The sequence below is a fragment of the Diceros bicornis genome, chromosome 13 (genome assembly GCF_020826845.1).
Source record: "Diceros bicornis minor isolate mBicDic1 chromosome 13, mDicBic1.mat.cur, whole genome shotgun sequence".
Taxonomy (NCBI): domain Eukaryota; kingdom Metazoa; phylum Chordata; class Mammalia; order Perissodactyla; family Rhinocerotidae; genus Diceros; species Diceros bicornis.
In genome coordinates, this window is record NC_080752.1 from 42,538,263 (window position 1) to 42,564,635 (window position 26,373).

At 46.2% G+C, this 26,373-nt stretch overlaps 1 protein-coding gene across 2 annotated transcripts in view; it reads left to right on the top strand.

Annotated features, from left to right (window-relative positions):
• The window catches only part of ARID1A (AT-rich interaction domain 1A), a 69,294-nt gene that overhangs the window by 35,328 nt on the left and 7,593 nt on the right, over nt 1-26,373 (top strand). Inside the window, exons 5-14 of one of the 2 annotated variants that reach the window (XM_058553331.1) lie at nt 15,420-15,660; nt 15,922-16,011; nt 16,564-16,731; nt 17,436-17,748; nt 18,864-19,009; nt 19,105-19,214; nt 20,415-20,624; nt 24,216-24,423; nt 25,858-25,990; nt 26,163-26,338. In XM_058553331.1, coding sequence (XP_058409314.1) covers nt 15,420-15,660; nt 15,922-16,011; nt 16,564-16,731; nt 17,436-17,748; nt 18,864-19,009; nt 19,105-19,214; nt 20,415-20,624; nt 24,216-24,423; nt 25,858-25,990; nt 26,163-26,338 — 1,795 coding nt within the window. The remainder of the gene's footprint in view (nt 1-15,419; nt 15,661-15,921; nt 16,012-16,563; nt 16,732-17,435; nt 17,749-18,863; nt 19,010-19,104; nt 19,215-20,414; nt 20,625-24,215; nt 24,424-25,857; nt 25,991-26,162; nt 26,339-26,373) is intronic. The other variant, XM_058553332.1, reaches the window with a different exon arrangement.

Here is a 26,373-nt window from a genome sequence, read left to right on the forward strand (position 1 = left end):
TTTGACTGAAAAGGTCTTAGAGGCTCCTGTTGAAGATCTGGGTCATACTTGTTTCCTCTGGTTTGGTTGGAGTGGAGGTTATTGATGCTGGGAGTGAGGTGGAGAACAGGATTGGGATTTTTAATGTCTATTAAATTATCTATAGATATTCTTTTACGTCACCAAGCCCTTCTTTTAGATTTCACTTAACAACATAGCAGCTATTAGCACTCATGATTTACTACTCTGATGTTCTCAGACTCTGAGAGCTTGGGCTACAGTGATCTGGAAAGAGGAAATGGAAGGGAATTATGTTGTTCTGTAGAATCTGAATCTTAGAGGGCAAGAGTGAAGCCAGGAAAGGAGCTACAGCAAACACCAGTCCTCCTGGAAGGGCAGGAATTGAAATGTACTGAGTAACCACTTCTGTTTTACATTAGAAGAAACTAAGGGTCAGAAGCAGGATTTGAATCCAGCTCTCCCTGCTATTTCAGGTGAAATATTTCCTCTAGCATCCCACCCAGCAGAGGAAAGCCATGGACAATCTGATGCTCTCTTCATGTTTAGCCGAAAGCCTCAACCCCTGTGCCATTTAATATTTACTTGACTTGTCCTAAAAGAAGCAGTATAAATGGATTTCCATTTCGCTTTTGTTTTCCCAGACCTCCTTGTGATGGAGGCATAGATAAGTTGCGAAAAAGAAAGCTGAGGGACAGGGAGGAGTGAGAGAGGGAAGATGGCCAAATCTATAGGGCAGGTCTGCTGGAGGAACTAACCAACTAGGGGATCCCCTCAAACAGGGGAAAGTTGACTAGTTTGGTTCTTTGGTTCCCCTTGTGTTGGACAGGCGCAAGTCCTGTTCTTTGCCTTCTTAGAGCACAGTGTCCTGATTAATGCTAGTTTTAATCAGTTAGATCCTTGCTACTGAAAAAAAGTGTGGTCCATTTATCTAGCAGCACAGACATCACCTGGGAGCTTGCTAGAAATGCAGATTCTTGGGTCCCACCCCAGCTTTATTGAATCCAACACCATTAACAAGATCCCCAGGTAATTCATTTGTCTGATGGTTTAGAAGCAAGGAGTTAGACCCTGAGAGTTGTGAGTAAAATTTTCAAATGAAATATCAAGCTGGGGACTTTGGGGTACAATAAATTTAGACACTAGACACATTTACTAGACACTAGACTGTGTCTAGTAAAATTTAAATAATCTGAGTGTGGGGGATGGGAGTGGGAGTCCACCACCAATGGTTTCTGGGGGCCCCGGCTCCCCATGCCTATAGCCCAAACCCCATTGTGGGACCATCCACAGCTCCCAGCATACCTCTGCAGCCTCATCTTCAGCCACTCAGGTGTACCTTATGCTCCTTACAACTCCCGATCCTTCCTGCCATTGTCCTTCCGCTTGAGATGTACCCTTCCCCCTCTTTTTTAATACCCAGGAAACTTCTACTTCAGCTTCAAAACCTAGCTGAAATATCTTCTCTGGGACTTGTTCCCCATTTTCTTCATGTTGGCATAGTATTATACTGGTACCTCTGCTTGAGCACTCAGTCTATATGTGCCACCTGTATCAGGCAGACGCTCAGAAAACCTTTGTTGAATAGCCGCTAGGTTCTTGCTACCTACCTGAGCTTGGGCGCCAGCTTTTTGTCATCTAGGTGTATTGGGGGGAGTGACAGAAATCCCCTAAAGGCTTAAAATATTGGAATGTTTGAAGGATTTTAATTTTACACTGTTTGTGTTACCTTTTGTCACATTTCATGGTACAAGGAGGCAGGGCCAATAGTTTTTGCCTAGGTTTTTGATGGCTTATTTTCAAAGGGATAACAGAAACGCCGCTAGCAATTTTGGTACTTAGGGAGGCTAGGCTGTTCTGAGGTTGGTGACCTGTTTTCTTTATATCTGACTATCTGTGCTTGCTCCCCTTGAATTGTAGCCCAGGTGCTCTCACAAAGTCTCAAAAAGGAAATCCCCACCCCCTCTGTCATATCTGCCCGGACTGCTCAGAGCAGCATGTACGCTGTGCAAGCACCCGTCCCTTCTCTAGAAGGCTGGTTCTCTGGCAGGGCTAGCCAATCTGCTTCTCCATCTTAGTCACGCTGCTCCGGCCCTGATACTGCCTGATGCCTGCTGGAGCCTGTGCTGCTTGCAGCAGATTACTGTATGCTTGTTCCTGGGCCCATTTCCTGTTTCTATTCTAGTCGCTGGTGGCTCAGCTCTGCTTCCTGCCTGTGTGTCTCACACAGATTCCTCTTGCTGGAACCTTTTGTTTTCTTCGGAATAACTTCAGTCTGAAAACTAACTGAGCCTTACCTCTAATGTGGTGGCTCCGGGGTCAGTAAGTCCTACTGAGGACTAGCAGGAAGTACCCCCTCCCCACTAAGCATACCGCTTGAATTTGACCTTGTTTTTCAGTTTGTCCCCAGCCCTGTTACAGGAAGCTGGTGGTTCATTGCTTAGACCAGAAATTGGTATAAGAAGATAAGCTAGGATCTTGTGCAGGCCTTCGCTCATTAGCTACACAGGGCTGTCAGGACTGGTGTGCCCCGGTTGTTTTGCACCTGGAGCTTATAAACATATTTCCTGCTGCTGAGGAAGATGGTTGGTACCCTTTCTAGCCCAAGCTTACCTGAAGCCCAGAGAATACTTATTTTGGCTTGGGCAAGTAATGCTGTCCTCAGCAGAGTAAAAGCTTGCAGAGAATATAGGGATGGAAAGGAAAGCATGTGCTGACTCAACCCTCCATCTTGTGTGAGCAATTCAACCCCCCAGAGCTTAGAGTGGGAGGGAGAAAGTGCAAGGAGGTTGTAAAAAGGGAAGAAGTGAAGGAGGTTGTCCTGGACAAATGTATTTTAAAGTTCTAAGGCTCCTCCATCTTGCCCCCTTTCCCCAGAAGACGCTGGCTTAGCAGCAAATACGCTTTGTGAATAATTCTGGTCTCCTCTCTCGTTCACAACTACTCTTCTGGGATTATCCAATAATACTGTGTCATATAGAGTGGTTTCTACACTGAACCCTAGACCTAGGTATGTTTAATAGAGAGGGATTTAATATGGGGAATTGGGCTTACAAAAGTGTTAGAAGGATTGAGGGAGCACGCTCTAGGTTTGTCCTCCAGCAACGGGAACTAGACCTAGATTTGACCCACCAGGAGAACTCTACTTCTGAGCCACTATCAGATTGATTGCTCTAAATCTGCTATCCAGGGATCAGTAAACTGCAATCAAGAAGCAGCAACTGGGGCCAGCCCCGTGGCGTAGTGGTTAAGTGCGCGCACTCTGCTGCTAGCGTCCCGGGTTCGGATCCCGGGTGCGCACCAACACACCGCTTGTCAGGCCATGCTGTGGCGGCGTCCCACATAAAGTGGAGGAAGATCGGCATGGATGTTAGCTCAGGGCCAGTCTTCTTCGGCAAAAAGAAGAGGATTGGCAGATGTTAGCTCAGGGCTGATCTTCCTCACAAAAAAAAAGCAGCAGCTGCTGCTGTCAGAATCAGCACCCAGTTAACTGGAAGATGAAACCAAAATGCTCTTACAGAAACAAGTGAAGAGACAGAAATACGGTCTCTGCCATACTTTGATCTAATCTTGAACCTGCTTCGAATTAGCAGAACCTGAATTGTAGCCAAACCATCCGCAAGGGATTCTGGGAAATGTAGTTTTTAGCTTTTTAACCTCTAAAATTAGGAAAAAAGTAGAATGGTGACAGTATGAGCTAGTCCACAGAATACTCACCGCACTTAACACCAACACCACCACTCCACCTTACCTCTCGCCTTACATATGAGGAACCTAAGGCCCAGAAAGGGTGAAGGACTTGCCCAGGGTCATTCAATACGTGAGAACATTGGATTCCCTAACTTCCAGTCCAGTGCTTTTACCATTAGGACCAGCTCCTGTAAAGGATCAGCAAAAAGCTCCTCTAAGAGAAGGAAAAATGCCATATTCAGAAAACAGACTTTGTCTTCCACATTTTCTTCTCTTTGGATAAAGGGAAGAAGGAAGTGTGGACAAATTTTTAGGCAAAAGTAATGATACTAGAACTTGTGGATTTAGGTCTACTCCCCAGGAAGATGTAGGAAGCATTTACTCTGGAAGGAAGAAATCTCAAAAACCAGAATTTCCTGAAATTCCTGAGTCAGCATATGGATGAACTCAGTTGCCTTGTGACCATGGCTTTCCTCCACCCGTCCCCCTTTCCTTTTCTCTCCTGTTCATGCTTCTATAACCTTCTACAAAGCTGGCTGGGAGATTACCTCAGTCAAGTGCGTGCCCTGGCTTCTGCCATTGTCCTTCTTTAAAAAGACCAACCAAAATCAGAAAGCCACCCCCAGATGTGTGATTGCCAGGCTGTTTCTTGTCTGTCCTTGGGAGGAACTTGGACTTTTTGAACAAGAAATAAACCAAGTCCTCCTAGAAATCCTATCCTTACAGAAACTGCGAGGGTCCCCCTACACCGGAGTGAGAATCTGTTCCTCCAAACTTGGTCCAGAGGGGAGGACCCCTAGGGGTGTGGAGCTGTGTTAACATACCTGATAAATCAAGCATAGAATTAGCTCTATTGTCTTTTTCTTTTGTTTCTAAGATATTTGGTGTTCTACCTCAAAGTTGTGATGAAAGCGGTACGTGATCTAGTGCTGTCCCTTGGGGGACCAGTGCCTGATCTCTTGCTCCGTCTGCTTCCGTGGCCTGAACCTATTTCATTTTCCCCACTTGGTGTCAGCATGGAATTGGCTGGTATTGTGACATAATCACTGGTTGCCATGAGGCAGAGCTCACTTCCAAGCCACCAGCTTGCTTCCCATTTGACCTTTCCCAAGGAAGCTAAGAAGCCATGCCTTGTTGAAGGTGGGAACTAAAGGTGGAAGGCTCAAGCTGAGAGTCAGCGAACCTGTCCCTTAAGGCCAGCTTTGATATGGGAAGAATATTGAATATTGTTTACTGAAATGAGTGAAGGTAATTTTCTGACATTTTGAGGAAAATAGGAGAGAAACCAAGTTCCAAATGAAAGGGATCAGTGTTTAGAAGAACTGTTATCAAGAATGTTTGTTTTTTTCCCCTTTGTCTTCTACTTTTACAACTTGACTCTGTCTCACCGTTATGTTCAGAGTTGGTCTTTTAGGTTAAAGGCTTTTGGGATTGATGGCTGTCTTTTCTGGTTTAAGATTCTATCTATTCCCCACTCTCAAATCTGTTTCTTTTACCCCCTCCCCCAGAATCTTGGGATTTTATCTGGACCAGTAGGCCATGGTAGGGAAGACCACTGGCGAATACAAATTTAGGGCTTTAAATACCAAACCAGGGACGCCATGTAGCCCTTAGACCTTGGTCTTAGCTGTGTTCAGCACAGTGCCGACTTTGCCTTCCCCAGTTGTATATGTTACATCCTTGCTTGCTTGTTGGTTGCTGTAATTCTGAGGAGCAGCCAGATGAGGTGGAAGCCTAATTACACTTCTCATACCTAGAACTTTGCTTTCTTTTCCATGTTCTTTCTTCTCACCTTTTTCCTGCCCTCTTTGCTCAAGTTCTAGGATTCAAGCTGATGATCATGATGGAACAAGGTCTGTGTGGTTGGCCTTCCTAACAGGGAATGCTTGACTTGGAGAAAGTAGGGAGTTCATAATTTCTTTGCCTTCTTTAGCTTTACAGTGTTCCTTTCCTGCTGGGATTAGAACAGCCCTATTCCATAAATATGCATTGTTCTTGACTGCTCTAACTCAGGCCCAGCTCTGACCCAGTTTCATTTTTTTCAGATTTGAGTCTGTTAGCTAGTGACCCTTAAAACTCTGTACATTTTGGGGAAAGAGGTGGTTTCTTACTAGATAAGACATTCTCTCCTGGCCCAGGTGAGGAGCCTTTATAGGGGAGCAGTGTGTGTTGGAAGGCTGGTTATACAGGCCTGGTGGGGACTGTGACAAACAAGAAAGCAAGGTTTCAACCAATTAGTGCCCAATGGGAGTTCTAGGATCCATTTTTTCCCACAAGTTGGGAACCTGGATTTTTTAATGTAAAATCTCTGAATTCTTAAAAGGGTCTGCATGGGAGTGTTGGGCAATAGATTAAAAGGTCCTCTGGGGCCTGTAGGTCAGTCCCTGCAGCTTCTTGTGGACTCCCCATGTAGCTTTGGCTTCCTTGGAACTGGTGCTTAGAATTTCTCCAGGGTGGGGGCCAGCTTTGGGGAGCACTGTCTATGCATTGCCAACTCTCATTGTGTTTGGTGTTTGTTTTATTGGTTTGGGGAGGGGGAAGTGCAGGGGAGATGTGGAGCAGAAGCACTCAGTGTGATTAAACCTCTAGCCGAGCAGATCTGTGGGAGCAGAATATCGACCCCTGGAAAATCAATGGCTGCTGCAGTGGCCGAGCTGCTGTTTGCAGGGGCTCCCACTGCAGGAATGCAGTCAGCCCAACAGTCTGTCTTCTCTCCCTTTTTCACCTCAGCAACGCCCTCAGCCTCCACCCAAAGGGTCAGACCCACCTCAAGAGATTTTGCTGAGGTGGATTAGAACAGCAGGTTCTTGTATTTTTGTAATTAGATTGAAATTTCTCCAGTGACACAGAGCCCCGCCTCCCACCAGCCTCCTTTCCAGCCTCCTTTCCAGCCGTTCCTACCATGCACTGCGGTTCTATCAAGAGCTCTTACCCAAGTGGCCAAGGCCCATTCAGGGTTGTGCTTTACAGTTTTAGACAGGAGAGTCAGTTCCCTTGATGCCAGCACCTAAGAGTCCCGCCCTCACTGTGGAGGTCTAGAGTTCAGGTACAGGGTTAGAGTGGGGAAATGAAGACTAAAGGGAAGAGCGAGGACTAATAGAGATTGGGTCTAAAGAGGATGCTTTTGAGTAGATTATTCATTGAGCAACATTTATCAAGCATTTTGTCTTTTGTGTGCCTGGCATTTTTCTGGTCACTAATAATCTAGGAGAATATAGCCTGGTCTTGCTCTGGTCCCACAGTCTAGTGGGGAAACAGGCGGACTAAGGACAGTGCCATCAGTCCTGTAACACTGGGTTTAGAGTAGCCATGGACAGACTCTGGGCCCTACCTGTGGGATGAGAGTGAGAGGCCAGGGAAGTTGTACTATGGCTGTGGGGGCTTTGCCCCCTACAAAGCTGTTCTGTCTTTTAAGTTCCCAAGGCAAAAATGATTTTAGTCTATAGTTGCTATACTGCGACTTTAAGCAATTGGGCTTCCCACCCAGTTCTCTTTGGTGGCTGGGAAATGGGTCACCCTGCTGTGTTAGAAGAGAACTCTGTTGCCCCACTGTTGGAGCATGGCTGGACAGGGCTGGACAGGGTGTTGAATCTTGTTTGGCTTCTACCCAGAAAGAAGCTTTCCCATCTTGTAGTTTGGGAAATGGGGCCCCTAAACAAGGCTCAATTGTCCTGCAGTTTGGAAGAGTGGCTGCGGGGCTGGGTGAGGAAAGTGTAAGGGTTTGAAATTGCCTGAGATGAGGCCACCTACAGGCCAGGGATGTTTTGACTTCTCTCTCTGGGCCACACCCTAGTGCTTGATAATAGGATTAGAGCACATTCAGTATGAATACCAGCAAGACCAGATACCTACCTTCATGGGACTTAGCTTCCTACATATCTCCCTAGATTCTAAGCCATTCTCTCCTCCTCCCTTCCCCTGTACATATTAAGTACGCTTATAAGGACCCAGAGGTGAGAAAAAGTACTATACCCTTCAGTGTAGAGAAAGTAGGTTTAAGTTAAGAGAGTTATAGGTGAAAGGGCTGATTTGAAATAAACCATGAAAGAAGGTTTAGAAAGGAAGAGCGATTTATAGGAAGAGTGGCTAGGAAAGAGGAGAACATGTACCATTGTAGACTTGTAGAGATGGATTATCTAGTTTTAGTCTTTCCTTCTACAGAGGAGCTGAGTAAGGCCTAGTGAGGTTAGCCTATTAGAGTCGTGTAGCTAATCACCCAGCATGTCCAGAGACAGGTTGTTGCCTGACCTCGTTTGGAGCATGGAGCCTAGCCTTTGATGGTCGCAAGCTTCCACCTTATGGTGGAAAGAGTACAGGCTTTGGAGTCAAAGAAATATGGGTTTGAATCCCCAGATTTTTGCTTTAATAGCTCTCTGTCCTTGGGCAAGTCATTTAACTTCTGAGCTTCCTGCTTCTTTGTTAAAAATGGGGATGGGGGGCCGGCCTGGTGGCTTAGCAGTTGAGTGCGTGCGATCCGCTACTGGCAGCCCAGGTTCGGATCCTGGGCGCGCACCAACGCGCTGCTTGTCCGGCCATGCTGAGGCGGCATCACACATACAGCAACTAGAAGGATGTGCAACTATGACATACAACTATCTACTGGGGCTTTGGGGAGAAAAAGGGGAAAAAAGGAGGAGGATTGGCGTGGATGTTAGCTCAGGGCTGATCTTCCTCACCAAAAAAAAAAAAAAAAATGGGAGTGATACCTACATCAGAAGACAATTGTGAGAATTAAGTAAGAGTCAACCATGTACCTTAGGATTGAACATATGATAGTCACATATTCCTGTCAGTTCTGCTTTCCTTCAGGAGAGAGAGACAAAGGGACTTGCTGTATTCCTCTTTCCAGCATTCTTTGAATTTGGAGATTTGGTCTCCTAGAGCTTTATTTATGAATTCTGACGTGTGTATATAGGGGATTTCCTCTTGGAGATGAGTCCCTGAAAAGCATTCTGGAGACAAGAAGAGTCTCACCCTTCTCTGGTGTACATTCCCAATCAGGCAGCCAGAAGAAACCAGGAAGAAATGATCCATTATCCCCAGAACAATAAATTATTGTGGAAAAAGAGAAGAGGGAGTTCGGTGAGGGGTTTTTGGAAACTTGGGATGGAGGGTTAGGAAATAGAGTTCTCTGAGCCTTTCCCGGAGCAATTTCTGCTATTCCAAACAGTGAGTGTAGTCCAGGCAGGAGACGGTGCTTGGTCCTAAGCTAAAAGGATAGTGTCAGCCTCTGCATCTTTTCTTTCCCCTTCTCACCACCTGCTTAACCCCTGACTTGGAATTACTACCAGCAGTAGGAGGCAGCCTGTTCTGTGTGTTGATCCGTTCTTGGCATTTCAGCCAGCACTAGCTAGCCTGCTCTCTAGGCAGGAATGGCAGTTAATCTGTTGGACTGAGACCACTCATTGGAATAACAGTGCAGCAGTTCTGTAACTCTGGAGTCCCTACCAGTCTGGGATGGGTCAGATCACCCTTCCTTCCATTTAGCCAAGACTGAGGAGAAAAAAGACAGAAACTTTATCATACTGGATATTTTTTAGAAGTGCTTGATAGAAGCAGCCTCTTCTCCCCAGCCCTTGACAAATATGTTGCTTAAAGAAGGCTTTATGAAAAACCAGGTCTCTCAAAAACTTATCTGCCTTAAGTAGTTCCTACGTTTGTGTTACTCCTTTTTCCTTGAAGTTTGCCAAAGCTGTTGCCTCCTTTCCTACTATCTGCCTTTCTTCACAGGTTAGGTTTCCTAGCCTCTCTGTCGTCTTCATGATTTCCTCGCATTCTCCAGCATGAGAACAGCCTCCTGCCATGGCCATGGATTTGTTAGGTGAGGGTAGGGGAAAAACACTTGACAAATTGCTAGTACAGATTTGGTCATTTCAGGCTGTGCATTTGGACTTTTTTCATTCAAGGATTGTCATCTAAGTGGGTATGGCTCAGTTGTCCCACCACAGACAGACAGACACAGGCACACTTAACTACAGGCATGTATATAAGATTTACCTGGTTCTATTGGTGAGTGGTTTCCTTGCCAGTAGTCAGCACAACTTTGCAAAAGCTCTTCACAACCGAAAAAATATGAGAACTCTGTCTGGGGGTTAACAAAAGCTGCATTTCTTAAGGATTCAGCCCAATTTATGAGAAAACCCTGAATCTGAGCATTGCCATGAGCCTGTTCTTTAGGCTTGCCTGTTGATGTTATTTAATCTGCTCAGCAAAATGTACTGATGTCATCCTCATAAGGCTCTGTTAGGACATCGTTTAAACCCCCCTCCTCTAACCCTGATCTGGTATCTTCCTGCTTGAAAATGTACTTCATCAGGCAGCCAATTCATGTTAGAACTTGCAGCCCTTCCTTTGAGAGCACTAGAAAAAACCCTCCCCACAGCCCCAGTGAGGTAGGGACTGTGTGATTTCGGGCATGGTTTTGTTGTGGTGTGAAGAGAAGGTGTTAGCTGCTGAGTTCTGTTTGTCAGCAGAGCCTGACAAACCCATGCTGGCACTCGCTGGGGCTGGGCAACCAATCACAGCTGGAACGGTTATCGTCATGGAGTCCCTATGGGCTTCCTCTATCAGGTCACATCCCAAAATAACATTGGGCAGTATTTCAAGTGAAGAAACGAAGGCTTTCGGGGCTGTAGCCAGCCTGGAGTGTGAGATTCTGTGTGAAATAGTTGGACCTGTTCCAGCGCTTTTGATCTGCATGGTAGATGAGCAATAAAATGCATGAAACACGTTGGAAACACGTGAGGAAATTCTCCCTGGGCCCTGCTGCTTCCTTGGAACTGGCAGGGCACTGAGTGGGCTGTTCCTCACTCCCATCTCTTAGCAGGATTATGCTCAGAGGAGAGCAAACCTGGGAAAAGAGATCTTTCCATGTAAGGAGCATTACTACAATTCTTTCAGCAGTCCTCCCAGAAGGTACCTTTTAGATGGGCCGTTTTGGGAAAACTGAGAACCTGAGTCCTGAAATGCTAAAGGCAGCCCCCACCAGGGAGAATAGGGGCTTGCATTGATTGAACTTTGTCTGCATGATAAGTGTGTCGTGGAAAGCTGAACTTGTTAGGCACATTGAGGTCTGACTCAACAACCAGACATCCAGCTCTTTGTGGAACAAAAGACCTGAAAAACTGGCTTTTTGTAGGGTAGAAAGCAAAGGTGTGTCCTGTGCAATAAAAGGACTTGGAGTTCAGAGCAATATCTGTTCATGTAGATAGAGAGGGGAGACTTCTTTTGGAGTCTTCTGCCCTTACCACTCCTCCCATTTCCCAATAAAAACGTTTACTGTGATTAGCCACTGGGACTGATGGGTGTCTTACATCTTATACTGCTTGTGTGTTGTCATATGTCTTGTTCCAGGGCATTGCTGCTGTATTGCATATTCCATATGGTCCTGACCATATGGTGCCAGTGGAGTTTCATGCTTATGCCCCAGGGGTGTCACAAACTCAAATTTGTCCAGTCCTCTCATAGTAAAGTGAGAAAACCAAAGCCCAGCTTGTTGCCAGCTTGCCCAAGGTCATAACTGATAAGTACCAAGAGCTGGGCCTTGGTCTCCTAACTCAAGGGTGTGGTGCTTTTTCCTCAGTCATTGTAGTATCACAGTATAATGGAGAGAGAAAAAACATATACTTTGGGGTTCTGCAGATCTGAGTTCAGAATCTAGTTTCTGCCACTTAACTTGCTGGATGACTTGGGCACATAAGCCAATCTCTCTGAGCATCAGCTTGCTCATCTTTAACATGTTAGTGGTGGAAGTACCTGCTTCCAAGAATTGTAGAAAATTAAGTAACTCCATAAAGTGCCTGGTACATCGTAGATGCTCAAATAGTAGTTATTGTTAATGTTAACATAAATTGTCTCTCCTTTCCTATGCTAACATTCTGGTTAGTTTTTGTGTCTTTTTTTAATCAACTACCCCCATAATGACCAGTTGCCATCTGATGAAAATGACAGTTTGAGAGATTGGCCTCAAACCAACCAAATCAGAGAGATAAGAAGATTAATGCTGCTTCCTTCCCCAATATTATTCTGTGCCCAGGCATCCCAGCCCACGTGGGGCTGCTTTTGACAGTGGTTTATTTAGCACGTTTTCTCCAGGGAGCTCAGGGCATTTTACCAAAACTGACAGCTCTCCTCAGAGTGTCTCTGTGAAGGAAGCCACCACATTGCCACCACAGATGCCTCCAGAGTCCTGAGAGCCCAGCCCCAGGGGCTGCCAGTGATTTCTTCAGGCTCCTGGGATCCCTCAGCTGGACTAGGACATTCACTTGTGGATCTCTGGAGAGCCTGGTTTTTAACAGAATTGTGGCTGAAGGAGCATCTGCAGGCCCTGCCCTGACCCTATAGCAGTGGTTGGTGGGTTGTTGTTGGTTTTTTTGCTGTTGTTGAGGTATAATTGACATCAACATTATATTAGTTTCAGATGTACAACATAATGATTTGATGTTTTACATATTGCAAAATGATCACAATAAATCTAGTTAACATTTGTCCCCATATATAGATACAGAATTTTTTTTCTTGTGATAAGAACTTTCGATTTACTCTCTTAGCAACTTTCAAATATGCATTACAGTATTATTAACTTTAGTCACCATGCTGTATGTTACATCTCCATGATTTATTTATTTTATAATGGAAGTTTGTACTTTTTGACTCCCTTCACCCATTTTGCCCACTCCACATACATAAACCCACCACATTCTCTTTATCCATTCATCCTTTGACGGACAGTTAGGTCATTTCTGTATCTTGGCCATTGTAAATAATGCTGCAGTGAACATGGGGTGCACATATCTTTTTGAGTTAGTGTTTTCATTTTCTTTGGATAAATACCCAGAGGTGGAATTGCTGGATTATATGGTAGTTCTATTTTTAATTTTTTGAGAAAACTCCATATTGTTTTCCATAGTGACTGCACCAATTTGCATTCTCCCCAGCAGTGCACAAGAGTTCCCTTTTCTCCACATCCTCGCCAATGCTTATTGTTTCTTGTCTTTTTGATAATAGCCATTCCAGCAGGTGAGGTGACATCTCTTTATGGTTTTGATTTGCATTTCCCTGATAATTAGTTATATTGAGCATCATCCGTTTTTTTTTCTTTTTTAACTTCTCACTTCCTCAGAAGGTCTCCGGGGATATATATCAAATTAAAAAAGGATTTAGAGCAGAAGGGAACTTTGGCTTTACCTATACTATCTGAACTGTTTTTACCATGAAAATGTTCATGTTTTACATGTTTTTTTATTTTTTTGTGAGGAAGATCAGCCCTGAGCTAACATCTGATGCCAATCCTCTTCTTCTTTGCCGAGGAAGATTGGCCCTGAGCTAACATCTGTGCCTATCTTCCTCTACTTTTTATATGGGACGCCACCACGGCATGGCATGACAAGCGGTGCGTCGGTGCGCACCCGGGATCTGAACCGGCAAACCCCGGGCCGCCAAAGTGGAACGCACGCACTTAACCGCTTGCGCCACCAGGCTGGCCCCTACCTGTGTAATTAAAGACAAAAATGTTGAAAACACTTAGTTTTTCAAAGCCATTTGAATAGAGCCAAGTTCTTGTCTTGTGGGTGGACCTTTGATTCCTGTTTACCAAAATACGCTCATTTCTTTTTCTTGTAAACAATTAGCTCTTATTAACCAGAAACTAGCGGTTTGATAAGGAATGGAGACTGTAGGAAGGAATGCTGAGGGAGCCTACTGGTCCCTAAAACAGAGCATTGGGCTGTAGTTTCAGTTACAGACCTGGGCTTAACAAGTGGCTTTCAAGATCTTTTCTGGCCTCCACAGTTGGCTCCTCTTGTCATCTTGCTGTCTCTTTGAGTTTACTCTCCTTGGCTCTAGAGGTCAGGTGTCCCTGCTATAGCTTAGCCCTCAACATGCTCCTCTCTTGTGTTGAACCCGGGGCTCCTTGTAGCTCCAGAGACTTTAGTCCTTAGAGAGGGAAGAGGCCTTTTGCTGTTACCTAGAGGAGGGCTTCTTGAGTTCCCCTCCACGCTGGGACTAATTCTAATTGCATTTTTAAAGCATGCTATGGTGTACTAGGTCTGCTTCTTGTAGGAAAGCAAGCATTTTCTGACTTCTCAGCTAACACTGAGAGCTGGGCACAGACACAACTGCACACCTGCCTGCCTTGCCTTCAGGGCAAGCTTTGTTTCCATAGAACTCAGCAGAAATGCTCCCAGCCTAGTGAAGTAACAACTGCCTAGTGAAGTAACAACTGGTTTGCAGAAGGTGGAACCAACTTGGATACTTGGAGGAGAACCCAACAGGTCCCCTCTGACCTCCAATGTTATTGTCAGACTCTACGGTCAGAGTCACCTCGAACTGATCTTTCCAAGGTGAGCTTGTTGTGGGAATAGGAATAGACTCAAATCAGGCCGTTTTGGATCTCCTTCATTTTCAGATATATGTCTCTTTAAGAGAACTCTTTTTTAAACCATTGGAGTATTAGGGTTTTCTCAGACCTGAGCCCATACCCAAAGCTGTCATCCTTTCTTCAGGGTACAGTTAGTTCCCAGCCTGAAGTTAATTTGTGGTGTTAAGCCGGTGATATTGCTAAAGAATGAACATGGGGCTGAGGGTGCATTTCCTGGGGTGAATATTTTTCACATTGAGCTCCTGATTGCTAATCTTAGAGTTCGCTAACGTAGAGTGAACTTTTTACTGATTGATTCAAGACAAACAAAGCCCCCAAATAAACACCAAGTTCTCATTGAAAAACTTAAAGTTAGGAAAAAAGGCTGGGTTTGTTCAGTAGGTAAACGTTTGTTCATCCCTGTTGTGCGCCAGGTGTTAGGAATACATTATAGTCCCAGACCTTATTTGCAGTTAAGGAATTGTCTTTCCTGTGCAATATATCCCTTTTCTACCTCCTACCCCTTATGTTTTAAAGTGTGGTAACTTGAAGTGAGTCCTTGGTAAACGTAGGTTATAATAATGTGACAGAGAGGGGATCTGTGAACCTTGCTCAAACCTAACGTTCTCTTGTAGCTCCTGGTGCCATCCTGGGAGTGTTTTGTAAAGTTTCCCCATTGGAAAAGAACTAATGGCTCACTAAAAGAGCTGTTCTCTTATGACTGTAGAAGTTGGGGCTGGGAAAGAAGATGAAAATATTAGATCTGCTTCTGGTGGATAGAACAGAGGTCAGCAAACTATAGCTTGTGGGCCAGTTACTTGTTTTTATAAAGTTTTATTAGAACACAGTCACATCCATTTGTTTATGTATTGTCTGTGACTGCTTTTGCACTACAGTGGCAGAGTTGAGTAGCGACAAAGACTATATGGCCTGCAAAATCTAAAGTATTTTCTATCTGGCCCTTAATAGAGGTTTGCTATATATAAACTATAACATCATGATTACATTATGTGTGCAGTGTGTTTGCTCTTGGTTGTTTAAGGAAAATGTTAATCATTTAGTAGGATTATTGAAAGAAGAATCTTTCTGGGGCCGGCCCCGTGGCGTAGCGTTTAAGTGCGCACGCTCCGCTGCTGGTGGCCCGGGTTCGGATCCTGGGCGTGCACCAATGCACCACTTGTCAGGCCATGCTGTGGCGGCGTCCCATATAAAGTGGAGGAAGGTGGACACGGATGTTAGCCCAGGGCCAGTCTTCCTCAGCAAAAAGAGGAGGATTGGCAAATGTTAGCTCAGGGCCGATCTTCCTCAAAAAAAAAAGAAAGAAGAGTCTTTCTGCCTAATATGGCTAATCTATGTCCTTGTATGTATGTTTCAGGATCTGTCTGGTTCAATAGATGATCTCCCCATGGGGACAGAAGGAGCTCTGAGCCCTGGAGTGAGCACATCAGGGATTTCCAGCAGCCAAGGAGAGCAGAGTAATCCAGCTCAGTCTCCTTTCTCTCCTCATACCTCCCCTCACCTGCCTGGCATCCGAGGCCCCTCCCCATCTCCTGTTGGCTCTCCCGCCAGTGTTGCTCAGTCTCGCTCAGGACCACTCTCGCCTGCTGCAGTGCCAGGTACCTTCAAGTGCTGGGCTTTGGGGAGAGGGAAGGGGGACTGGCCCCCAACCATATCAGGGAGCCCCAGCCTTCCGCTGGCAGAGAAAGCATCTTTGGTTCATGTCTGCAAAGTTTCCCTCCAACATTTGAGGAAGGGAGATGGGAGCCCCTTGGCTGGATTTCTCTTCCCAGGAGTCATTTCCAGCTCTGAATTGACCTCCTAGTTAGAATTTCCAGGCTTAGCCGTGATTGGCTTTCTTCTTTCTCTGTCTGGAGCAGGCAACCAGATGCCACCTCGGCCACCCAGTGGCCAGTCGGACAGCATCATGCATCCTTCCATGAACCAATCGAGCATTGCCCAAGATCGAGGTGAGAACCTGGGCTTTGAGGGGAGGGGTGGATGGCTAAGGCAGATACTTGGTTATCCTGTGCAATATCTTCTAGAGAACTGTATGACCATGAAGTTTAGGACAATCTCAGCAACAAATTATGAAGTTAGAGTGGGCGTGGCCATATTGGTGGCTCCAAAATTATGTGTATGTATGTGTCCCAGTCATTCTTTGTCTCTCAATAGTTGTGTTTTGATGGATTGCCTGCTATGTTGTGCCTTATTTGGTCAGCAAATACTGAAGACTCAGCATCGAATCTTTACCCTTTAAATTCTGTACCATTTTGTGTTTTGTCATTGCTGTTTGTCTTTTCAAACCCCCATTTAGTAGAAGCTGTTGGCATGCCCTGGTTAATGGCTGTGTCACTTTAGGGGGTGCCTAAAAGGGCACATAGTTATATAGCAAATAAGATGGAGATGTCATGCAAGTAGTTGCTAAAGAAAATGTAGATGGTAAAGTCCTAGGATAAGGGAAAGAGCATTTGTTCCCGTTGTACCAAGGTAATAACTATATGGACACTACCCACAAATAGGTTACATGCAGAGGAACCCCCAGATGCCCCAGTACAGTTCCCCCCAGCCTGGCTCAGCCTTATCTCCGCGTCAGCCTTCTGGAGGACAGATGCACACAGGCATGGGCTCCTACCAGCAGAACTCCATGGGGAGCTATGGTCCCCAGGGGAGTCAGTACGGCCCACAGGGTGAGTATACTACCCAGTTAGGAGTACACAGAGATGAGACAAGAACATAATTCCTTGTCTGATATGCTGCTATCTGGGTTGTAAGAGTAGGACTGTCCTTTGCCTTAAATCCACCAAGGCCAGACCCTAAAGTAGGGCAGGACTATCACCATGGGAAAGTCCTTGAATATCCCTGAGCCTCTGTTTCATCTGTAAAATGGGGATAAGGTGTTTAGCCCAAGACTGAGCACAGACCCTTAATAGATGGTAATTACTGGTTATTAAAGTTATTTCTTAGTAAATTAGTCCTAATAGAATAGATCTTTGCTCAAAATCAGTTCTAGACATATCTAAAGCTGAATGTCTTGCACAGATCATGGGAGAGAAGGCAAGACGAGCGTGTAGAAAGGGGAGAATTCTGGGAGTTGAAGGGCCTGGATAGCAGCAAAGCCAGCCTGGCCTGCCAGCCAGCCTGTCTCTGTGCTGTGCTGTCTTTAAGATGAGGGGACAATTGAAGCCTGCCCTTATATGCTCCTGGTCCCCCCTTTCCTTTTTTTTTTTCTCAATGGGGTAAAGGCTACCATTAAGTTGGTCTCTTTCCAGACCAAATATTGAACGATTCCCATTGTTTGTTGTCTTGGAGTTTTACAGTTGAGTGATGTTAGTGAGGTACTGATGAGTCACTAACCAAGTCTCTGCATCTTCTCTCCTTCTTCCCCTCCCAGGAGGCTACCCCAGGCAGCCAAACTATAACGCCTTGCCCAACGCTAACTACCCCAGCGCAGGCATGGCTGGAAGCATGAACCCTATGGGTGCTGGAGGTCAGATGCATGGGCAGCCTGGCATCCCACCTTACGGCACACTTCCTCCAGGGAGAATGAGTCACGCCTCTATGGGCAACCGGCCTTATGGCCCTAACATGGCCAATATGCCACCTCAGGTTGGGTCAGGGATGTGTCCCCCACCAGGGGGCATGAACCGGAAAACTCAAGAAACTGCTGTCGCCATGCATGTTGCTGCCAACTCTATCCAAAACAGGTAAGGCCTGGGAAGTGAAGGTGGTGTCAGTGCAAGGAAATAAATTGTAGAGTCATTTAGGTCACTGAGCTACTTCTGGACCTAAACCATGTCATCTTGGTAAATATCCATTTTACTGAAAGCTCTTTAGAAAACTAGGTTTCCTCAATGAAAAACACAACAAAAGTGCTGATTCTTAAGCATCTTAGATATCAAATTTCACATGACCATATATCATCTGTAAAGAACTTTATAAAGCACAGGTTATTTTGATTAGTAAAATAAGTCTTTAGTTTCTTCATTTCTTCTGACAGTCTAGTTTCTTGGTTTCCAAAATGATTTTTAATGATGACTTGGATCTGTGGTATGAGAGGATGGTAGGGTTGTGGTTTGCCATTTCTCCTACTGTTCTGTGTGGTCCTGTGTGTTGACTCTGGTGCTCAAGTGCAGGAGGCTCATGTGATTGGTTTAATGACTTGAAGATTCATTTCTTCCTTGGCCACTGACTTCAGTGAATATGATTCTACTGTTTTTGAAGGTTCTGTCTGTGCACCCCATTGTTGGTGCCTGTAGTTCTTAAAGCGGCTCTTGCTTATTGGGATGTTGATGAACTGAGGTAGAATAGGGTGATTGATTGTAAAGAGATGGGTGTGGTAGTACTTCAGAATGATGGAAGCGCAAAATTTGCAGTAGGCCCATCAAGAAAGAATGCAAAGCCCCTCCAGGTGCTGCGCTGTAAGGGGTCCAGTTTGGTTGGGGTTTGACATGAGAAAGAGCGATAAAATTGAGCATTTAATCTAGGCCTTTTGCTATAGAGAGGGCCCTTAAATGGAAACACAGCTTGACTTTGGAGGTGCCTTAGAGGGAGACAGTACTTAAGAGATATAGGAAGGCTCCATTCTCAAGGAGGAGATCCTTTAAAATTGAGCTATGGTTTCCTATTTGGAACTTGAACCCTCTTAGAACTTTTTTGAGAGGTGGAAGATAAGACTGTCTAGGTCTGGTGGTGCATGGTTGTGCTTTTGGGGACCCAGAAACTTTTTCCTTATAAGCCACACAACCCTATTTAGCTCAAGTCCAAATCTGAAAGCTCAGTGTTTCTAACTCTTGTCTTTCTCACTTACCTTCTTCTTCAGGCCACCAGGCTACCCCAATATGAATCAAGGGGGCATGATGGGAACTGGACCTCCCTATGGACAAGGGATTAATAGTATGGCTGGCATGATCAACCCTCAGGGACCCCCATATCCCATGGGTGGAACCATGGCCAACAATTCAGCAGGTAAGTTCTAGTCATTGCTCACTCCAGAGAATTGTTCCAGAATGATCTTCATGTCACAAATCTGTTGGACTTGAGAATTTTTTCCTCTTTTATAGGGATGGCAGCCAGCCCAGAAATGATGGGCCTTGGGGACGTCAAGTTAACTCCAGCCACCAAAATGAACAACAAGGCAGATGGGACACCCAAGACAGAATCCAAATCCAAGGTAATGATTTATATCTTGACTCAACTTTCTGCCCCATCCTTTCAGTGATAGGAAGGAAAAAGAAAAGAGGATGACTAGACTCCAGCCTTTTATGACACCAACTAGAACGTCTTGGAAAAGGCTTCTGTCACCTCTTCCTATCGTAAAGGTCCTGGGATAATAGCTCATTGAATTAGGTTTGAGTTAGCCTAAGGGGTCCCAATGTAAATAACATCATGTTCTCACAGCTCTCTCTTACGGAGGAAATGCCAGACCTGCAGTGTAGAATTCTTTGTACTGCCCTCTGTGAATCTGTGCCCCCATCCCATGCACTGATAGATGGTGTGTGCCATGGGCAGCTAGTTGCCCTTCTCTTCTTGGACCTTACTCAGAACAGTAGGAATGGTTGGTACCCTGTGTTCTATAAAGGGGGAGATGAGGTGGGGTTTGGGTCCTTGGCCTCCCTGGAGGTTGGTTCTGAGTGTGCTGTCTGTTGGGCTATGTGTCAGTCTGGGGACCTACTCAGCATTTGAGTCATTTGAAACATTTCTGCCCTTTGTCATACCTCATTTTCCCTATCTTACAAAGTAGGATAAATAAAAACCATAGGTGCCGTCTCCTGGGGACCTTTACCTCTGGCTCCCAGACCGTTTTAAAAGCCATCCTCCCATCTTAAACAGGATAATATCCAAAGCTTTCAAGCAAGTGGGAGACTTTTCCTTTCTTGAGAGTAGAAAGAGTTTCTTTGCATTTTAGTCCAAGCCTTTGTCTCCAGATCACGTTTTGAGTTTCTCGAGTTCTTTGAAACAGTCTATAAAAGTGTGTCCAGTCTCCTGGGTAGTAGTGTGGGAGTAGTAGTGACATTGATGTCAGGTAGAACAAGGGTTTGACACTCAGCCCTGCTACTTAAAAGCTGTGAGATCTTAGGCATGGCCTTGTGCCTGCTTCCTTATAAGAGAGGAATAATTTATGATACCTAGTATGTAAAGGCGTCTAGCACAGCACCCAATGCATAATATATAGTCAGTGTTCACTTCCTTCCTTTACAGGAAGACAGTCTGGCTCCCTTTTTGTCTTTCAACCTTGCAAAGGCAGGGCAGGTATTAGTGACCACCACAGAATAAGAAGCTTGACCACTGCCCTATTCAAGGGGCTTCTGAGACCCTTAGCATAGGCTTTGAATCTGACTGGTTCCTATGAATCTTGACCTGCCCCTTCCAGAAATCCAGTTCTTCTACTACGACCAATGAGAAGATCACCAAGTTGTATGAGCTGGGTGGTGAACCTGAGAGGAAGATGTGGGTGGACCGTTATCTGGCCTTCACGGAGGAGAAAGCCATGGGCATGACAAATCTGCCTGCTGTGGGTAGGAAACCTCTGGACCTGTATCGCCTCTATGTGTCTGTGAAGGAGATTGGTGGATTGACTCAGGTTAGTGCCTGGCACTTGGCTTCCCTTGGGGTTTCAACAAGCCTCTCTCTAGGTACCCAGTGGCTTCACCTGGTGCCACGCGTCCCACAGGGACATCACCCTCTCCTGCTCTATGAGTCACATACTGAAAGACTGGGTAGCACAGGGCTTCCAAAAGATAAGGCAAAGGCGGGAGGCTGAGATCTCCCTGAGTAGTAAGAAGTATTAGCATTAAGTTTACCATAGGTCTAGGGTCCCCTTGGGGTGCAAACACAGGGAAAGTCTGTGGGCGTTCTGATTCCGCAGGAGGCAGTTAGGCATAGTAGACAAGGGCAAGGTTCGGAGAGATGGGCCTGGTTTTGAATTCTTTCTTAGCCACTTACAACAGATGTGACCTTAATCAAGGTGTATAACCACTCTGAGCCCTAATTTTTCTTATTTGTAAAGTAGGGACAGTATGTACTCTACTAGACTGTCAAAGCTTTCGGGGCAGGCCCAATGTCTTAGCGGTTAAGTGCACGTGCTCCGCTACTGGCGGCCCGGGTTCAGATCCCGGGCGCGCACCAACGCACCGCTTGTTGGGCCATGCTGAGGTGGCGTCCCACATGCAGCAACTAGCAGGATGTGCAACTATGACATACAACTCTCTACTGGGGCTTTGGGGAGAAAAAGGGGAAAAAAAAAAAGAAGAGGAGGATTGGCAATAGATGTTAGCTCAGGGCTGATCTTCCTCACCAAAAATAAAAAAAGTGAAAAATAAACAAAGCTTTCAGCAAGATTTCTGCTACATAAATGGTCTGCAAGATGGTACAGGGACAGTCAGAGTAGTTGCTAACCCTTCCGTTCCAGGAAGCTTCCAGTGGAGAGGGGATTTCAGGAGCTATTTAGTAGAAGTAGTTTATGTCTTGTTTTGGGTTTTTTTGGGGTTTTTTTTTGTTTTTTTTGTGTGAGGAAGATCAGCCCTGAGCTAACATCCATGCCAATCCTCCTCTTTTTGCTGAGGAAGACTGGCCATAAGCTAACATCCGTGCCGATCTTCCTCCATTTTATGTGGAACGCCGCCACAGCATGGCCTGACAAGTAGTGTGTTGGTGTGCCCCTGGGATCCGAACCCAGGCCTCCAGCAGAGGAACGCATGCACTTACCCACTACGCCACGGGGCCGGCCCTAGAAGTAGTTTATGAAAGAAGAAGTGGGTGGGAATTGTGTTTAGTTACTCTGTGTGGGAGACTTAAGTGAATGGATTAATCTCTGCTGAAAACCTCTGAACTGAACGCCTCCCTGAGCCCTGCCCCTGCCCTGGTACCTTACAGGTTTCTTTTACACTCAGCCCAGGATGCAAACAGCTGAGGCAACACTGGCACGCAGCACACTGTGCCTCACTAACTTTCCTCCTATGTGTGCTCTGTAGTCATCAGACCAGGAGCCTGCTGTTGGATCTGAGTTTGTGGCTGAGCTTAGGGTGAGGTGTGGCGGGGTGGGGCATATTCCAAACCTTCTAAATCAGAAGAGGAAAACAGCTGTCAGCAGCAGAAAAGAAAGTGATTGGAATGAAGCCAACCAACAGTCAGTTATGAATTCCTTCTCCTTTCAGGTTTTATTCCCCTCCCCCACAAAGGAAAACAAAACAAAACAAGACACGTGCACACCACCACATAACTGGCATGAGAAGCAAAGCCACAGCAGGCTTCTGAGATGACCCTGAATTTATTCCTGACTTTCTCCCTGGTATTGAGTTCTCATAGTCAGACCTCTCTTGCCTGTAGGGAAAGGGGTCATTGGGTTAGGTTTGGCATACTTGTGATTGGGTGGGCTTGGGGATTCACTGAACCCAAGATGAGATATAGAGGGAATCCCAAAGCCTAGGCCTGTCTTCTAGTTTGCAAAAGGATGCCCACCTTTTAGATGCGATGATGTAATTGAACTCTAAAGACAGTGAGAATTCATAGGAGAAAGAGTGCTGTTATAAGTTAGTTTGTGAAGGCTCCGAGAAGGTGAAGGATGAGTTCTCAGCTTTTCTCAAGGATTAGTAGGGTTTAGGTAGAGGGAGGGGCCCTTCCAGTTGGCTGGTCCAGATGGCATGGAGATGAGAGAGAGTCTGGAATATACCTTACCAGCTCCATCTCCAACCTTTAAGACTCAGCTTACATGTTATCTGCTCTAGGAAGTGTTTCTTTTTTTTTTTTTTTGCTTCTGGTGAGAAAGATTGGCCCTGAGCTAACATCTGTGCCAATTTTCTGATGAGTGGTGTGTAGGTCCGCATGTGGGATCTAAACCCACGAACCCCAGGCCACGAAAGTGGAGCACATGAACTTAACCACTATGCCACCGGACCGGGCCCTAGGAAGCATTTCTGGTCACCTCCCCTCCATCTAGGTTGTCCATCTCTTTGCTTCCTTATCACTCTTCTCTCTGGTGTCACAGGTCCCAGATCAACAGGTATCACAACATATTGAACTTCTTGTGGATTGAGACTGGAAAGCCAGTGTTCCCAGCCCTTGAGAGACAGGCTTATCACACGGTGGATGACTAGGCATAAAAGTACATGAAGAGTTCCGGCCCCGTGGCTTAGCGGTTAAGTGCGCGCGCTCCGCTACTGGCGGCCCGGGTTCGGATCCCAGGCGCACACCAAGGCACTGCTTCTCCGGCCATGCTGAGGCTGCGTCCCACTTACAGCAACTAGAAGGATGTGCGACTATGACATACAACTATCTACTGGGGCTTTGGGGGGAAAAGAAAAAAAAGGAAGAGGATTGGCAATAGATGTTAGCTCAGAGCTGGTCTTCCTCAGCAAAAAAAAGAGAAGGATTAGCATGGATGTTAGCTCAGGGCTGATCTTCCTCACCAAAAAAAAAAAAAAAAAAAGAATACATGAAGAAGCAGACCTGCCTGGCTAGAGCAGAAAGACTAATTGTAGGGATTGGGGAATGGTCTTGGTCAGTATGTCCTGAAGCCGAGGAAAGGAGGGCAGAACTGTAGGCTGGCTGCTGAGAAGGTACAAAAGAAGTCATAGGGCCTGGAGCATCTCCTGGACAATCATGACAGTGACTGGTGAGGGAAAGGGGCTTGTAATTAAATGTCACTGAGATGCAGGGGAACAGTGGCCCAAGAATGTCAAATTTGCAAGGAGCCCCTAAGAAAAAAATCAGATGTGAAAACCCCCAGTTGGACAAAGTCAATCAGTCAGGGTGACCATTGATATTTGCACACATCCCCATTTTATAAAATGTTAATTTTTATTGGTGCATTTAAAATACGATTTGGATCTGCTGTTGATTTTTACACGATTTTTCAGCAGTATACTTGTATAAAGCAAAAACCATAACTTCTGAATTCTGCTCTCTCTAACAGTGGTGTGAAATTTGCCCTATTTTGAATAAGCACTATCTGATAGTTGCAACCATCTGTGGTAGCCTCCTGAGGGTAGAGGGAAGCCAGCCATGGATTTAACATTTGTTGTGGACTGTCTACCAAGTGGGGTTAACTTTTGTGGTTAGCTGAGAACTGTGATTCCACAAGAGATGAGTACCTGGTAGCCTGATGGGGTTTGGGGCGTGCGGGCAGAAAGACCGGATGGAAGATGTACCCCAACTCTTCTGGTTGGTTGTACAGGTCAACAAGAACAAAAAATGGCGGGAACTTGCAACCAACCTCAATGTCGGCACCTCAAGCAGTGCTGCCAGCTCCTTGAAAAAGCAGTATATCCAGTGTCTCTATGCCTTTGAGTGCAAGATTGAACGGGGAGAAGACCCTCCCCCAGACATCTTTGCAGCTGCTGATTCCAAGAAGTCCCAGCCCAAGATCCAGCCTCCTTCTCCTGGTAAGGAAAAGATCCAGCCTCCCTCTCCTGGTAAGGATTGGGTGAGTGGCGCCACCAAGGCTCACCCTTCAAGAGTCCAGGCTCCTTATTCAGCAGTGCCCGCCACTAGGGATATGTGCTCTGCCCTGCTGTACCACACGGCTTAACAGCTTGGCAGACTAAAGAGCGGGCAGTGGCGACTCCCTTGGGAGGTAGTCTGCAGCAGCCCTTAAGTTTTAATTTTCATTGTGCACCTGGTATCTTGCCAAATGTTTGTAAACTAGTGCGTGGGAGGGACATCACAGGAGTGGGGAAATCTGACAAATAGCAGTGAGGCAGGGCCATCTGGGAGTTTTGGCCCACTGATGTCAGCACCTTAGAATGCAGTTCAGAGTAGAGCCCTGAATTCCCCCAGGAAGCTGAGATGTGAATGAAGGGGAAGGAGGGGGTGGGGAGGGGATATGAATGGAACTCGCAGATGGGAGTGCCTCTGCCCACCCTCCTTTCTGAGAGGAGGCTGGGGCCTGGGCAAGCATGGAGAGGGAAGAAGGCCAGGGCTCCTAGAAGGTGGGTGTAAACACATGTGCCCTCATGTTGACCTCTGAGGGTGTAATGAGTGCCTGAGATGACTCATCAGCTGGAGAGGCCTAAGCAGTGGGATATCTGCTGCTGGGAATGGTAACTAATGGAAACATTAATTACTGGTAGTTCTGTGCTCATCAGCTTAGAGGAACATTTGAACCTGATTGGTGACAGTGTACTAGATGCTTGAGAATAGGAGCGCATAGGCTCCTAAAGTGCACTGCAGGTTTTGGGGTAAGATGGAACCTTCCTCCCAAGGATTTCAGGGGCTCTGACTGGGAGCTTGTGTACCAGCATTCCAGGGTTTAAAAGGTTAGACAGGGTCCCTGGGGAAGTAAAGAGAAGTAGTCAGGGAAGCTGGCAGAGACTCAAGGAATCAGCAGTATGATGATGGCATCACCACGTCACTGCTGTTCTCCCAATGTGAAACAGCAACAGCGAGCGATAGAGCCCTCAAATTCCCTTTATTACCTGGCCTTGCAGATCCCCTGCTAAGAAGGGTGATTTAGGCTTTAAAGAACCCTAGCTTTTGGGCCGGCCCCGTGGCTTAGCGGTTAAGTGAGTGCGCTCCGCTGCTGGTGGCTCAGGTTCGGATCCCGGGCGCGCACCGACACACCGCTTCTCCGGCCATGCTGAGGCGGCGTCCCATGTACAGCAACTAGAAGGATGTGCAGCTATGACATACAACTATCTACTGGGGCTTTGGGTGAAAAAAATAAATAAATAAAATTAAAAAAAAAAAAAAAAGAACCCTAGCTTTAGTCTTGTAACGATCTCTTCCAAAGAGATTCCAGGGCATAGAGATTCCAGGGCATTTGTGTGCTTCTGTGAGAGTTAGACACTTTCCTGCTCACCCCACATCTCTGTCCACAGCGGGATCAGGGTCTATGCAGGGGCCACAGACACCTCAGTCAACCAGCAGTTCCATGGCAGAAGGAGGAGACCTGAAGCCACCAACTCCAGCATCCACACCACATAGTCAGATCCCCCCATTGCCAGGCATGAGGTAAGGCCAGGAGCAGTGGCAGGTGGTTTGGGGCACTCTGGGCAGAAGTGCATGAGCTCCTGTGCAGCCCAGTGGTCCCTGCTCTGCCTGCCCAGCCAGTGACTCCCATGTGCCCTGTGTTATCAGAGGAATTGCTTTATTTGGGGTTTAATTGGCTTTCCTCATTCTGGAGCAGGAGCAATTCAGTCGGGATCCAGGATGCCTTTCCTGATGGAAGTGACCCCACATTCCAGAAGCGGAATTCCATGACTCCAAACCCTGGGTACCAGCCCAGTATGAATACCTCTGACATGATGGGGCGCATGTCCTACGAGCCAAATAAGGATCCTTATGGCAGCATGAGGAAAGGTGACCAATTGCTGTTGGCTTTGTGCCCTTGAGGA